General features: G+C 38.3%; 1 protein-coding gene and 1 non-coding gene across 2 annotated transcripts; one reads left to right on the top strand and one right to left on the bottom strand.

The window, feature by feature from the left end:
* Window positions 1-3,326: 3,326 nt before the first annotated feature.
* LOC134795394 (protein extra-macrochaetae) lies at window positions 3,327-8,846 on the top strand. Its single transcript, XM_063767224.1, has 2 exons — window positions 3,327-3,794; window positions 7,476-8,846. The coding sequence occupies exons 1-2, from the start codon at window positions 3,411-3,413 to the stop codon at window positions 7,515-7,517; spliced, it is 426 nt and encodes a 141-aa protein (XP_063623294.1). The 5' UTR covers window positions 3,327-3,410; the 3' UTR covers window positions 7,518-8,846.
* A 2,478-nt stretch (window positions 8,847-11,324) lies between these two features.
* Trnar-acg (transfer RNA arginine (anticodon ACG)) lies at window positions 11,325-11,397 on the bottom strand. Its single transcript has one exon. It is a non-coding gene; the product is annotated as a tRNA-Arg (tRNA).
* Window positions 11,398-17,081: the final 5,684 nt, after the last annotated feature.

Below are 17,081 nucleotides of genomic sequence, written 5' to 3' on the forward strand. Positions count from 1 at the left end.
GATAATCTCCGCCGAGCACCACTTGTCCCTTGTACCTTTCCTGTTTACAGTACAAATTAAGATGGTCATAAATTTTATGGTCCTCTGACATAATAACAGATATTCGGTCCTGTCTCGCCATTTTCTCACCTGATAGAACAAAGCGATTAGAGATGCTCAGCAACCTATTTTTTTTTCGCGTCTACACCTTCATCATCTATTTACACAGACATAAAAGCTTACTTATTTCAAAGTTCTTAAGGTATATTTATCTGGCCGCTAATTTTTTCCATAAACTTTTTTTGTACTTTGTCGCCACCAAATCGACAAAAGAGAATACCTGCTGCCCTAAGACAATATTCCGAAACAAATTGAACTGCAAGGTGCTTTTGACACCACATCGGCATCAAGACAGGGCGCAAAAAATCGTACGTGTTTAGACAATATCTATATTTGCAGGTATGGCAACTAATTGACGCCTGTAAAATGTAAATCTTATATTGTCAATAGCTGGTTTCAGCTCAGTAATAAAAGATTGGAATAACAAACTATCGTTTTAACCTGTGAACAAAAGTAAACTATTATTGTTGGACGGAAACCGTTGTGCTACCAATGTTAGTCGGTTTTTTTTTTATTTTTGTTTCGGCATAGCATTTATTTAATAAGATATGAATGTTTCTTTTTCCAGGGTGTCAGTTTTGGACTGTCCGTGATTCGTCACCACTAAATTGCGTTATTCGAATCGCATCACTTAAATTTAAATGGCGTTCCAAATAACACCAAATGAAGCAATTCACTACCTGAGTTCTTTACTCCCGCCTCCAAGGTGACTCGACTTTTTGCCGCGGTCGTTTTTTATGGTCATTGGACTGTAGTTGTTACGATTCGGACCTCTTTGTGTGGTCGCATAGGAGCCAGTAACGATTTAGGTACGTGAGGTTTGGTTGCCGCCACGGATGGAACTAGTCTAACAGAGGTTACAGAGGTAGCTAATAGAAAGCGCTCATTTTATTGGGTAAGGCAAGTATCCTAAAATAATGTTAGATCACTTAGATGTTAGCCCCTGTCCTTACTAAACGTAAATAATATACCGGGTGTGGCCTGTAATACGTGCAAAAAATGTAACTGTAGGCTGTACTCCTCATACTGACCAACATTTGTTCAGCAACTTTTAAAAATAACTTGTGGTTTGATTTTTAATACACTTTAAAGTTTATTCTAAGACGCAATGTATTGCGAATTTTGTTATGTTTAAGGCGTGACAAGCAACGTCAATCACAATGATATGGCGTGGCGATGGCGTCCATTGAAGATAATATTTATTTTGTATGAAAAATAGAGACTCTAAATACTTCATAATTTTTAAAAGTTGTTGAACAAAAGTGTCATCGTTTGAGGAGTACAATCTATATTTTAATTATTTGCTCGTGTTACAGGCCACACCCGGTATGACACCGCGATATATAGATAATGGGACAAAGCGACGAATGCAATGGTAACAAATACATTTTGTCTCAGAGTTCAGAGTCTTTTTAGTAGTTGTTTACTGTTGTTGTCGTAGTCGCGTTGTCGCTTATCTTAATTTAGTCAGGTGTTATTTATATACCTAAGAGATTTAGGTCATTTAGGTAATCATTACGAAGGCATGTTTATTATACCTGGGCCGGAACTAAATAGTTAATACTGATTGTCAAAGCAATTAATAAAGCGATTATAAAAATACTTATCACTCAGATAGCCCAGGACATGTGTACTCTCATATTTGTTTTGCTTGTATGAATTCACCTTTGCAGCAGAAGGAATTATTCCAAAGGAACAGTAAATTAATATTTCATGGATTTCAGTTCGGCCTTTTTTTTACTAAACAAGGCTCGAAAACTTTTCGCCTCGAAATATTTCAAAATCGTTAAACAATAAAAAAAAGTTTCGCGACTCCACGTTACGTACAGTAGGTAAACTAATTACCTACTTAGGTAAGTTAGTTAAACCACGTATTGTACATAGGTAGACTATGTTATTGGAATAAAGGAATAAGATTATTGGAAGAATTATTGACTTAACGATTCCACAAATAGCTTGATAATTTAATTCGCATTCGGGTACGTTTGTAGTTTTTACAGGTAGTAGCCGAGCCCGTTGCCTTTCAGCGGACCTGTCCCCGTGGGACCGCGACAAGTGGATGCCGTCACGTACGGCCATTGTTCCACTCCCCCCCTACCCCCTACCCCCTCGCTCGCTGCAGCCTGTTCAGGCGTAGCTAGGTAATATGCTATTGCCTTTTAACCTTTACTAATCGATGCAGAGGGTGACTTGAATTTTGAGGTCGGGTAGAGGTTCGCTCTCCTCTTGTAGGAACTTAGAATAACTTAGACTTGTTTCTACACGCAAATTCAATACTTATCTCGTATGAAGTACCTTACTGAAAACTGTAAACCTTGCAACGTTGGCAATTGAGTTGAAAGAGAACGACAGATGTAAGAATGAAACATCGACTCTACATTTTTTTTAAACTACATACTTACATATGCAACCTATACAAAGCGTGTCCATCCATAAATAAATATATAATATACCTTAAAAAAAAGCATAATTAGGTACATATCTGAATTGAAAATGAAGTGAGTTTAGTACCTGCTCTACATGCGGCTATTATTTTATTTAGCGATATAACATTTTATACTAATCTAGTTAAGCCAGATTACGTTTAGACATAAATAATATCATTTCCCATTACCTATATGGAATTCAATAGACATACTTCTCATAATGTACCTACAAGACTTATCTTCGAGAGGTATATTTTATTCGTGGTTAATGGTTGGGGAGCTGTATGATAAACTTTTATAGGAAAATGTTGCGAGACCCATATGTCATAGTCATAGGTAACTTAAGCAAATATGTAAAATTAAAAAAAAAATAGCAGACATTTTGTCTCCTTTAAAAATATCTAAGTTTCTAAATGGAAAATAAGATATTCATAACAAGAAGAAATAAAATAAGACTTTACAATCAATTGAATCAATAGTAGAGTTAGTTGACCGTAACATAGGTAGGAAATTTCGGAATGTCTTATCCACAATGTTACTGTAACTAGAATTCCCTAATTATTATTGTATAAAATAAATATTTGATCAAAAAGTCAACAATGCAGGACAAAGTGCATGTCACGAGCGCAACGGCCTTAGTCAGGGCCGCCCAGCGCCCAGCGCCCAGCGCAGGCAGACGCGGCGCCCACCGCCGCCATGGGAAAATCAGGCTTCGCCTCGTGAGCCCATTGGCCCGACCGGCCCCGCCCCGCGCCCCGCCCGTGACCATAAATACTACGCGCCGCCGCGCATCTCCTCATTCCTCGCTCGCAGTCCGCACTCGCCACACGCGTCCGCGATAACGTTACTTCCAGTGCTCGTGTTTAGTGCAACTCACAATCTACAATGAAAGCGATAACAGCAGTGTGCGCGACCGGCGCTTCCGTGCCGGCGATTGCCGGAGGGCGCGTGCAGCGGCACCGGGAAGGCGAAAACGCAGAGATCCAGATGTATCTCTCGAAGCTGCAGGACCTGGTGCCATTCATGCCCAAAAACCGGAAGATCTCAAAGTTGGAGGTGATTCAGCACGTCATCGATTACATCTGTGACCTGCAGTCAGCGCTGGAGAACCACCCCGCCATGGATCAGTTCGACGCAGAGGGCGCGCTGGCCGGCGCCCCGTGCACGGTCCGCCGCCCGCCGCAGCAGCGCCGCCCGCTAGGCCCGCGCCCGCAGCCCAACACCATCCTCCGTAGAACACCTGCAGCTCATGAACACCATAATCAAACGGTTAGTTTCTATTTTTACAAGCTTTTATTTCGTTTCACCTGTCCCGTTGTCTGTCTGTCGGTCTGTAATCAAATAATCAAATCTTGCAAGTTAAATTTGATCCACTTCCCGGTTTCCAATTGAGCTGAAATTTTGCATGCATGTATAAATCGGATGACAATGCAATATATGGTACCATCGAGCTGATCTGATGATGGAGACAGTAGGTGGCCATAGGAACTCTGTGATGAAACAATGCAACCTTATTGTGTTAGGGGTTTTTAGAATTGTCTCGATGAGTATTAGTTGTCTGCCGTAAGAAAAGTACAGTCAGCGATAAAAGCTTGTACCAAAAATGAAATTTTTGCCAAAAACTTTTTCCTATAAAAACTAAAACCTTAAACTTTGTTTACTTTATCAGAGTTTTCACCGAAAACCAGCGTCAAGCTGGGTGAAAACATTAACGCTAAGCAGTGTTTTCTTTTCTTTAGTTAAATAGCTTAACTAAATTAACTAAGTATTAAATTCAGTTACCATATTTACAATTTTACCAACCTATGTACAGAAGCCGTGCGCTTCTAGCCATGTTGAAGATAAATTCGCTAAACTTTTAAATTTAAATTGAATTTGTACAATAGGCGATGCATACGCGCCAATAAACAACTTGTTCGCCTAGCTAGACAGTATTGCATAAAAAGTAAATGAAATCGGGCGCGTCGTTGTTTTTGCGGCGCGCGCGCACCTGCACGTTTCGCAAGCGCGGGAAGGTAAAAGCGGAGATGCCGAGTTTCACAAGCGACCGCGAGACGTCACTATCGCATGCATAGAGTCGGAAACTTAAGCTTCAAAACACGCTAAAGGTTCCCATGATTTCAGTCTTCATTCGTAACGGAATGTCCCAATCAAACATTTAAGCGAACCATTCAAACGCTGTAGGTACATTAATTCTATGAAGTATTTGAGTAGTGCTTAGGTCGATAAACAACAGCCACAATCTAAACCGCTGTTCACGCATGCGTGACGACTGTTTTGATTTTCAGCCTTGAAGCGCGGCCACCTGCGCCGGCGCCGCGTAAACGGCCGTGTACTGACACACTATTTGAATATTCAACACATATTTAAGTATACTGCCTCGTTTAACATTCCGCCTAACACCTGCGCGAGCTGGCCGTTGCGTCTTGTTTCAAATTGCCCCCGAGATACGCGGAGATTCCGACACCGAACGGAATCGTCTAAAATTGCACTAAGATTTTGCTGCACCGTCAGAGCGGCAGGTGCATCGCGCAGGATTTATTCGAGCGCCTTGCGATTACTGCCCCAGGCGCTGCTCGTTAATACTTGCCCGAGCCACGTAAATTTTAATATCTGCCGCTGTTGGAGCCGAGAGAAATGCCCACGACAGCTTGATTTAGGGGACACGACGTGCTACTCAGAATTTACAGCAGCGCAACTGACCAAACAGACGACAACTGCAACAATAAAATCCCGTTCACAAACCCATTGAACCTAGCGTCTGTTACAAATACAACAAAACAATGTTTTAAAAACCAGTTACCCTTGAACCCTTTACCCGCATTCCAGTGTCAACTAAGAAGTCTAAAAGATATAAATAAAATAGTTTTAAGCTTGTATTCGGATTGCTAATTAAAATTCATTCTCTAGATATATTATACAAAGAATTCAGAATAGTATATTACTTATACAATACACCCATAAACATAGATCATATTACTCAGGTATCCAATAAACAAGCACCACTGATTTAATGAGCTCCGGGCGCCGGCGACATCGCACGATATACTAATGTACCGCCTACTACAATACAGTATCGGAATGCCGATTAATCGGACCGCATTCTTCGAAACAGACGAGAAATAACATGAAGTATAAAATCTCATATGACTGTAGTTCAAATCTAAATAAGCTCTTGTATAAAGCGTACCTACAAAAAGAAGGCTCGAGGCGATCGTGCCGGAATCCGAGGCATCGTGAGGCGGCATTTCACGGTGATATCTGGCGGGGCATCGCCGTGTGCCACAAACTCCGGTCACGAGCATACGCCACGCCGCTATCTCAGCGACGGTAATTGTTGCTCGCAGCTGCCTGAACTCGCGAGGCCGTGGGACCTTTCGCCGACATTACCACTCGATTCCTCCGCTCTCACTCACGTTTTTGTCCTTTGCAGCTTGAACCCAATATTATTGTCCGTAATTGTATTACATTGCCCCGAAACAACCGCGACTAGGCACAGCAGGAGACACTACCGTTACCAACCTAGGTATATACCTATAGTAAAATAAAGTAGGTACCCCTTTGTGATCATCACATGTAAAGAATTGTTATTTGCATTACTCTGCTGTCAATCTTAACAAAAATATAAATGCCGTATCAGTTAGTCATTCACCCGCATGATTCTCCTCAAAATTAATTTAGGAACTTTAAGCAGCTTCCCAATAAACTAATCTATCAGATGGCGGCCACCACATGTTCGTTGATCAGATTAATTTAGGCTGTGTTGGTGCTGCGTCAGACACAAAAGGATGGCAGCTTAGCGCCTACACGGCTTGCTCGAGTCGCGACCGCCGGGCGACAGGCGACACTAACGAGCGGCCAGGTGTCCACGCCCACGCTCTCTGCTCCTCTGAATATCTCAGTCTCCGCGCACCTCGCCACGCATAAATCGCACGTGAAAGTTTTACGAGCACCTTTACGCTTCTCCGAACTAATAAACTGCGGCGGCGGCGAGTAGACAATGCAGTCCACCGCGAAATGTCTCCGCAAAACTTTGCACGTGCAACGATTTCGCCGATCAATTCCATCGCCGACGGATCGATCGAGGGCATTGTGCGGCTAACGGTTGCTCACAGCTGCGCACAGAGCACACGTGACGGCCGCCACCGGTAGCCGGATAGCTAAATAAATGCGACGCTCATACCTACCTTTTTATTATCCAGTCGACAATGCTCGTCACATAAAGGGATTTCACGTGTGCTCGCAAAGTCCCGATCTGTCGGAACATGTGTGCTCTCCCTTTGGTATGTGTCCGTAAATAGGGTGTGGCCACGTGCGCCCGCTCAGCTGCGGCGCGGATGTGCGGACGGGAAGCAGTAATCTAACACTTAGCACCGAAAAAGTTATGCTGAAACTGCTAACGAACAAATACTCCTTCAACCAAAACATCCTGCTGAGTTCGCGTAACTGATTTCCTACAGTACTTATCTAGCCAGCGTTTTATTCTACAGATTATTATCCCCCACTTCTGACTTTACACGCATCCCTCAACTAATTTAGGACAGGGAAATAATGGACCCATTGTCAAAACGCTAATGAATTAAAAAGTGTTGATATGGAGCACACATGCGGTGACAGATGGCCGGACGCGGGCCGGGATGCGTGCGACACTCGATACGCTATTTGTCGCAATTACTGGCTACCGAGTAATTGTGATTAACTTTATCACGAAATATTAATCGATCCGAACCATTTTCACTGCCTTCTTCAATTACATCACAGTTGTTTATAAGCGAAGAATTTTTAAGCGAACATGTGCGCGCGCATCTGTGCAACGATTGGTAACTGCACCCTCGTCCGCCTTGAATTGGGTGGCAAGGGCTTGCCTTCTGTCATTCTGAACCCTTCATTTAATAGAAGGTTAGTTGTTTCTTATACCTATACTTACCTATGTTTTTCTTACTGTTACAGGCGGTAGAAAAGCAAAGCCAGCAGGACAGGCCACTCTGCTAGATTAAGAAGATAAATATTATATGGTAAAATTAAATATACCTCGTGAAGGAGGCCGCGCACGGCGACGAAGCCACCGCGCGGGCGAGCCTCTCGCGAAGACATCCTAAGTACGATCTCGTTACGATCAATATAAGTACTACGTTAATTTAATGTAATTTGTGGCATTACGGGAGGAGACAGCATTGCAATGCAATCAATCGTTAGTGACGACCTCTGACCGATTGTTTTGTTAATTTCATGTAAAAAGCTTTACTAGTTGTTAGTCCTATGAATGTTATGTGTTGAATGGTTTGCGGAACACTTAAAACCCAGTCAGGACTGCCAGTTAGAAATAATGCTACGATATTGATATTGTGATTCCTACACGGAATCTATCATATAAATATGATTTCATTTGTAAATTAATTGCTTATATTGTATTTCTGTTTAATCTTCAGTCCTAGATTCTTAGTTCTTAAACGATGCTTCCATTAATATCAAAGATGTAAACCGATTGAAAGTTGGTTTATCTAAATAATTTTATTAATTTAAATTTTCATGAGTGTGATTTTGCATGGCGATTTTGTTGCTATTAGGATACGGAATAGGTTATTGTGTTCGAGTAAGTGCTCGGCGCAAACGTTATCATTTAATTTATAAATTGTGTCGAGCACGCCCTATATGTAAATAGTGTATGTAATAAATGTAAAAATATTAAATTTTAGCGGAAAATTATCAAATTGAGACCTTTTATGATTTTATTTTGAATATAAGGTGAAAATGCTTTAATTATCTTATATAATTCTTATTATGATGTATTATAATTTTAAATAGACTGTTATAGATTTAGTTATTGAGGGATGAGTTAACGGCGGGGTGCCCGCCTTTTGGTACAAATAGTTTATTGATGGTTGCGGTGGGCAATGGTTGAGGCGGCCCCCTGCTGCGGCCGGCAGCGCCGCCGGCGCCGGACGCCGGGCCGCTGCCGGCACGGCTCGGGTGCCACAGACATAATGGTAACATTCCATTTCTGACCGCAGCTGCACTACTGGTACTAAACGCGTCGGTATAATTGTCAATTTCCATAGTAAAATGAACAGTAGTGCAGCTGTCCTTGGAAATGGACTGTCACCTTAACCGTGCATTTAACGCCGCGCTTAACAATGTTCCATGCAGTCCGAAATCAATAAATAGGTCACAAATTACTACTACTGTATAGTTTCTAAACTATTTTCACAATTTTTTTTCATACTGTCATTTATAATGTAATTGATTTAAATCTGCACTGATTATTTAACAAAAAAAAGAATCAATGAAAACTGGAATAAAAAAGTTTTGAATGAAATACTATTTTTAATGTTTCCTTTGTGCCCTTCCTTACCAAAGAATATACATATATAGGTTTATATTATTACACCACGACCACGGCATATAAAAATTAGAAAGCATAAAATTCTCATGATCTATAAATAGAACATTATAATACAAGTTCGAAATGTAGGAAAGTCGCAACGAGTGGCGATAAATTGAAAAATGACCGAAGGGAGTGTTTTAAATCGACACGAGATTCGAATTACCTTTTCGCACGTGTAATGTATAACGTTTTACAGTACATATGGCGCATTTAATTTTCGACATAGGCACGTATTGTGCTAATTACCGCTCTAGGGCGGTAAAGTAGCACCCCATGTACCTACTGTAAAAATCATTTATAATAAGTTTTAAGTGAATTTAAAGCTTATTAATACTTTAATACCTAATAGGTTTTACCATACCTTCCATACAACTTATTATTTATTAAGTAAGGAACCTGATTGAGTGAGAACTCTAACTCTTTCTCTATGACAAAGGCCACAACACCAAGATCAAGGGTTAAATTTTAATTCTACATTAATTTTCTTAATGGTGCAATTATTCTGTTAGATGGCGACTATATCCAAAAAGTAGCGATATCAATTTGCTACTAGTACATATAAGTTCAACACGACATTTCGTGACACTACTACAATGTTTCGGATTTCTATAGTATTCTTCCAACTCGATGAGTACGCTGACAGGTGTCATTTGAATGGAAAGCGCGGAAATATCATTATCACGAACTGTCCAAAAAGCAACGTCTAATATCACCTCTGTTATATTATATCGTACGCTGGTTTGAAAAGAGAGTGCTGTAAAAACACATTTTCATCTCAATTTTATTAATAAATGTCGCATGATTCAGCAGTGAAACTAGAAGTAACGGTTTAATAAATAATTCCTTGACAAGAACAAGTAGGTATACCTACGTATTTTCAGAATAATCGGAAAAGATAAACTTAAGTTGTCATTTTCTTAGAAATAGTGGGGAAGTACCATTATATTTTACTAATATTATAAAGGTGAATATAAGTATTTTGATGGAATAGACTGATGTTAGTGGTCGAGGAACCCAATCATGTGTAAACACGTAAAATATTTTGTAGGGGAGTAATGCGGGCAAATATGCATGCACAGTCTAGTAAGACCTCACTAGTCAGAATAAACTCGTTATTTTATTAGAAATAACAATTTAAGTAGGTAATAAAAATAATAGTAAATTTGCCTTAGAGTGTATACATGATGTCAGAATCTCACAAGCAAATTCGTTAGTACAAGTGTTAATAAATTCTTACAACAAATACAAATGACGTACCTTATATCCTAAAATCTGTCAAATAGTTTGGGCTGTAGGCGTACCGCATACTTACGAAATAAATTGATTTACAATCCTGCCAAGATACACTTTAAAAACATTACCATCTCTCAAATATAGAAATTACATGAAAACGCACGAAAATTATCGGCAACAGTCGGATCAAGCTAATTCCACATGCCATTTGCAATGACAAAGTATGGCAATGTCATCAAATCATTAATGGCAAATTTCTGTAAAAATATGACGTTTATAATGAAAGTCTCTCACTTTGATCTATTTAAGTCGGTGCACAGTTAGCTTAGACGGACTCTATACAGGGTGATTTCGGGGTCGTGATCCAGAACCACTTTTTCTGACTCTGTAAATGATCCACATTATCATATGGTAGTATTTGATTAAAATATAATTACTTGAATTATCCTTATTTTTCAAGTAAAATTTATGTTATACTAAGTAATTATGGTCACCCTATGACTTTTGACATACGCTGTATGGAAAGCGACAAGACGTCACATTGAGTAGGGTCACCAAATTGTATGCAAAAATGGTTTTTCCTACTTGTCATCTGGAAAATAATCATCATTATTGGTGATAAACAATAATTAACAACATCATTAGGCTCATCTTTGGATTCTGTATGATATCTGGCTCTCTTGCTCCACGACCCCGAAATCACCCTGTATATATTGAAATGGTGGTCTCCAAACTCTATATTTGATTTATTATTTTTAAAAAGCCAGTAAGAAACTGACACGGGTAATGCTCATGGAGCCGAGAGATCACGCGATTGCATCACGGCCAATTATCGCGACTACAAACTACAATATTTGGTCAGCTGCGTGTTTATAATCATAATTTAACAAGTACCACGCCTCATAAGCGAAACTCGTCTTTCCTACACCAGTAATAAAGACGTTTTTTTGCCGACATACTCATTGGAATTCACACCAATATCATTTTAAGCTCTATCATTTAAGCCATAAAGTACATTTTATTATGCTCTACCTTATAACTTTATTAAATGAAACGCTTGTTCGCCAAACATTAACGCGTAGCCATCACACTCGTAGATGAGTAAACAAAACGACTAATTGTTGAAGACAGGTAAAAAAAAGAAAATCCGTGGAAAATTCTAAAATTAAAAAGTATTTCCGCGACCCTGCCAGGATTCGAACCTGGAATCTTCTGATCCGTAGTCAGGCGCGTTATCCGTTGCGCCACAGGGCCAGGTCAGTAGAGCTTTAAATTATGTAAGTTCGTTTCCGAACGGCTCACTAGGTCAACAACTTATTCTTATCAATTTCAAAAATATGAAGGCCAGCCAAATTAGATTTTTTCAAGAATTAAATCCCAGCAAGCTGGAAATGGTCTTATTACCTTCATTTGGCTCTACATTAATGTAATCAGAGTTTGCTCCGTTCTAGGAGCTGTGGAAAATTTTTTGCTCTTTTTCAGTTTTTTGCTTGTAGTTCAAAAACGGTACGTCCGACGGAAAATTTGCTTTAATCATGATAGAAATTGATATCTGAGGATCCGAAAGGTACCTTAATATGAATTCGTAGTCAAAGATTGTAAAAAATGGCCACCATTTGAATTTCTTTTTTGGCGTGATAACGTCTTATAAATCGATGAACACCGGTAGCATGCACGAAAAAGTGTCACGTTGTGGACAAATATCCATGGTAACGTTGTGGACGGATCTCCATGGTAACATTAGTTAATGTAATGGTAATGTTTTCTTATGACGTTATCACGCAAAATTATCGTCCGTAAACCGACTTGACACAGACAACCATTTTTTTTTGTAAAACAGTGTTAAAAAAAATTTCACCCGTGTCTGATCCGCAACAACCTTGCTGGTAGTGACATTGTAATTGATGGTGGGTTCATTCTACATCGAGTGGTTTTATCAATCCAAGGTAAAATGTATGTCCTAAGGCTCCCAAAATGTATCCACACCTCTTGGGAGCAAACTCAGATTATACGCATTTAGGACCAAGTGAAGGTATTAAAATGATTTCCAGCTTGCTGGGAATTAATTCCTCAAAACGCTTTATTTGGATCTAATTGACTGGCCTAATTAATTACCTTATCAATGGTCCATGTCGCATAAACCGCAACCTAATAATACCTACTAAACTTCTACAAACCTTTAGACTCGCCAAAAGATACATTTTAAATTAGTCTGGGTTATATTCGTATTTTTCTTATCCATACATGTTTAAGAATGAAAGACAGAGTGGAGAAAGCGAATCCTTAATTGCATGGTGAATAATAAACTAAGCTGTTCTAACTAAACATAGTTTTATTTTCTGAAAAAAGGATAAAACCAGTGCAATAGGCGATTTCTAAAAATAATAGATAGGTACTCGTACTTAGAACTAATAGCAGTTGAAACCATTGGCTTGGCCTGGTGGACTGAAAATAGTTCACCTGATATAAGCACATGCTCAACTATAATTTTAAATTGAAGGCATCGGTTTTATTGATAAGACTACAGTTAAGACAAGCTACAGGTTTCAGAAAAATTCGTGACGTCATCTCTTTTTTTGGTCTGTCTTTAGAAATGTAAGTACCTAAACTTGCTTTAGAATTAGAATAAATTGGCTTCTCGTACTGCGAAGTAAGAATGTCGTTGTTTGATGAACGATAGCGTATCTCCTGATAGTGATAACACCATCAAACAGGTGTGCCTCGTGCCTCAAGCTGTACCGGCCTAACTGCCTTATTTTCCTACTTTTCGGTACACTTGCACTTTAGCTTTGTATATCTATTGGAGTTAAAGATATCACAAGTTTTATTACAGTTTATATATTATTTTAATAGATAAATACCGCTTAAACCATGTCAATAGATCGCACAAAAGAAAAAAATAGCATGATCGTTAATCTAAGAATATAACCAAACGGAGTGGTCATTAACAGGCGTTCCCCTCTGTCGAAAATAGGCGGCCAATGGTCAACCACATGTCAACCACATGTATGGACTGACGTTTATCTGACATGCCGTACTCCTATACATTTGATGTGCCCCTCCCCCGCAAAAAACGGCAGACTATTTTGTACCGAAAATTATAGACATGGCGTCTCCGTTGGTTATATTTTCTAAGTTAATCTATGGAAAAAGTAAAAACATGGATGATTCTACTAAGCTTTAAGGTAAGTTGAAATATTTGGCAAGCCACACGTGCATGCTAATTAGGTACAATAAAAGTGATTAGTAATTGTTTGCTCGGTTCATTAGTTTACTGGATACCATTGTCCTGAACCTTGGCATCCCGGAGTACCGGCTTACGGCGTGATAACGGCACAGGTGCAGGCAGGTGTTCTTATCGCGTCGCACTGAAACCGCGGCGAATCGCGACACGGGAAATGCGTAGGGTTTCTGCTCGAGAATTCTCGAGGTGAGAAATCTCGAGAAATTTGTCTTTCGGCGAGGCGGGAAAAAAAAGACTCAATGCCTCGAGAACTCGAGAAATAAATCTCTTGTCATAAGTAAAAAGAAAACACGCGTATAACACTTGATGTGTCTATAGTGTATTTCTTTGGGTAGTTAAATAAATGTTAACAATGTTTTTTTTTACATTTTCCGGTACTTCAAACATTTATTAGTTAACCAACTAAATAAAAAACTGCCTTGACCCGTCGCCTATCGTTCTGGCTTCAGCTGATTTTCATGTATTGAAACTTTTAAACTACTATTATGTGTAAATAATTCGTCTCGTTTTAGGTTCATAACTATAATTCGTTTTTTTTTAACATTAGACAAAAAAGGTAAACAATCTTAAAGTGTCTTTTTATTGAAAAACGCTATTAACGCTATTAAAAAAATCGTTAGTGTAAATGATCGTATATGATTTATAATTGTTACATATTTGCCGTGACTTATTTTTCATAAGTTTTTCAATAAAAAGAGACGTCAAGATCGCTTATCATCTTTATAATGCTAAAAAAACGAAGTATGGGGCCATTTAATAACAAATATTACAAAACTAGATTACTTTTGACAAATCTAATCATCTCGATATAGGTATTATCCTATTAGTAAAATAGCACAATTTTGCCAGCTTCATTGTTACGTTGAGTAAGTATTAATATTTCGTAGTAAAACTTCTGTAAGTTTGTCACATCGAGTTAAATTAATTGCCTAATAAAATACTATATTGTGATTTGTATACAATTTGTTAAATAAAATTAACTAATGAAATACACTATAGCAAATCACATCGCCGCGCCGGCGCGCACGCCTGCACCTATAGTTTATCTTGTTGGTGTTAGGCCTTGCAATTCGAATATTCGAATTTGTCGAATATTCGACCTGTTTTGATATTCGAATATTCGGCCGCCCTTGCCCGGACTTATCGCAATTCTCAAATTTGATCATACCAAACCTGCCCAACTAGTTAATCTAACTATGCACCTTTAGCTGACGAATAATCCACCCAGTAGTCAACTAACTTTTTCCCTTAAATATTCCAATATTATATAATTAAGTCGACCATTAGGAATAAAAACTTGCCAAAACAAATAAAGTCAATAAAGATTCAAAATACAATGGAATTAAAGGCTCTTTTACAGGCCTACTAAAAAAATATCTTACATACCTAGGTGTTTGGATGGTTAAAGTTATATTATATCACGCAACGACGCATTTATAATAAAAGTTTTATCTAGAAATATTGAATACGTCTTATTACACGACTGCCCAAACAAAAAGAGTGTATTGTTTTTTTTGGCGTTTTACTTGTTTTTATAAATGAGATGCCCATCTCATAGTAGAATGATAAAATCTAATTAAGTGGATTTCTGCAAAATATCTTTAGTTTTAGCAATATGTAAAAAAAGCTTTTGAATAAAACGATAATAAACCGATTTCTCGTTCTTTTTCTTATTTTTTATAATATTCGAATAATTATTCAAATATGTCGTCAGAAAAAGTCGAATATTCGAATACCTGAAAGTTTCGAATATTTGCAATCCCTAGTTGGTGTTGAATTTTTGATCATTTGTAGTAAATTTTTGATCATTTGTAGTAGATTTTTGATCTAACCTACGGTTGCAATAAAGCAAAAAAAAAAACACAAAAACAGTGTTTTTTAAACTTTCAAAATTTCTCGAGATACTCGAGAAACTCGAGAAATCGTGGTCGAGAATTCCCGTGCCTCGAGAAATAAAAAAGGTCGAGAAACCAGAAACCCTAGAAATGCGTGACTATGCTGAAGGGCCTGCTCTGCCTTCCTATGTAAATTTCCCTCTATTCAGCAGTTAAACCGAAACTATAATACGAGCACTTATGGAAAAATATTATTAAAAATTGTTAGTCTGTATAATGTAAAAATAATTAAACACGCTACAAAGGTTATAATATAGGTACATACTTTGTAACGGACTCGGTACTAAGGGATAAAAGAAGTGATGCAACGAATAGTAGTTTTACAAAAAGGAATAGCCTTTCTGAATTTCACAAATACGAATAGTACCTACCTATGATTAAGGTAAAAACTTAACCTTGCAGACAACTGCAATCGGTGAATGGGGACAACCCCATCCACCGACATAATGGCTACCATACCGGCTGCAACTATAACATTGTTATATAACAATGTATACAATTGAACATCTTTTTTCCCCTTTACTTGTGCCTACTGTGTACTAAAATACCTACTCATTCTTTCCTAATTTAATGTTTAATTTCAACGGTATACCTACTCAATTTTTTAACTGAATATAGAGATTCGGGCTCTGAAATTGAAAACAATATAGCTCGTAGGTATTTGATTTTTTCACAGCTTTAGCAGGAGCAGCATTCTGAAATTTTGATGTAGGTATAATATTAACTTTATATCTTCATGCGTTCTGGAAAAAAACTTTTACTAGTTACACCGTCAACTCACCCAATGGAAAAAGTTGTCAAGTTATTCTTTGAGTTTATTTTATTTTATCCTCTACACATATTTTGTGCAAACATTAAAAAATACTTACTTACTTACTTTTAAAAATCCGTTCTTGTGTTTATAATGTCATTTTGTGCTGCTTTCCAGAGGACAGTAATCCTACTTGCGATTTCGTGCACGTTCGTGTTACCTGACGCGACGTTATGTATGTAGTCATGTTTACTCGGCATCTACCCAAGCGATGTGTTTATTTTACTTTGTTAGTTCAGCGTTGACCTTCTACGTGGAGCCAACAAGTAATGTTAAAAGTCGCTAACTATGACGAAACTAACAACTACAAAATTAGACAAGCTGCTTGGCCTGCAATTTTTGCTACAAATAGAAACTGAAAAATGTATATTTCAGTAACTAAAAGCATTCCTTCATCTTGTGACTTTCAGATAAACAGAGAGTGACATACATTCATTTTGTGTAAGTTTTGGAATCATCAAGGTCGGGGGAAAACACAAAGTTATGAACGTATGGTGGTTGGTTTTCGTAAAGTACCTAAGTAAGTACCTAATCTATCTAATTTGTAAGTTGTATGATAACACGGTAATGTAAAGGTTTATGGGGCAGCTAAGCGTAGCTATCGGTATCAGCTATCAGCACTATCAGTTTAGTGCGCTCACACCGGCAAGTGCAAACACCTGCGGCACCTGACACGCCAGACCGCTATCTTAGAAGCACTACGATATCATATCACTAACGGTTCTGGTTAATCCATTAATAAAAGATTGTTTACTTGATGTATACACAGTCTGGCCTGTAACACGAGCAAATAATTAAAACATAGATTGTACTCCTCAAACGGTGACACTTTTGTTGTACAACTTTTAAAAATTATGAAGTATTTAGACTCCCTATTTTTCATACAAAATAAATATTATTTTCAATGGACGCCCACGCCACGCCGTTGATTCGCACATCGCACGCATGTGATTGACGTTGCTTGTCACGCCTGAAACATAACAAAATT

Source organism: Cydia splendana, chromosome 12 (genome assembly GCF_910591565.1).
Source record: "Cydia splendana chromosome 12, ilCydSple1.2, whole genome shotgun sequence".
NCBI classification, from domain to species: Eukaryota; Metazoa; Arthropoda; class Insecta; order Lepidoptera; family Tortricidae; genus Cydia; species Cydia splendana.

Excerpts from the sequence above, each read along its gene's own strand:
- LOC134795394 (XM_063767224.1), top strand. The coding sequence starts at position 3,411 with ATGAAAGCGATAACAGCAGTGTGCGCGACCGGCGCTTCCGTGCCGGCG. Across the intron at positions 3,795-7,475 it reads ATGAACACCATAATCAAACG|GCGGTAGAAAAGCAAAGCCA; the intron begins GTTAGTTTCTAT and ends TTACTGTTACAG.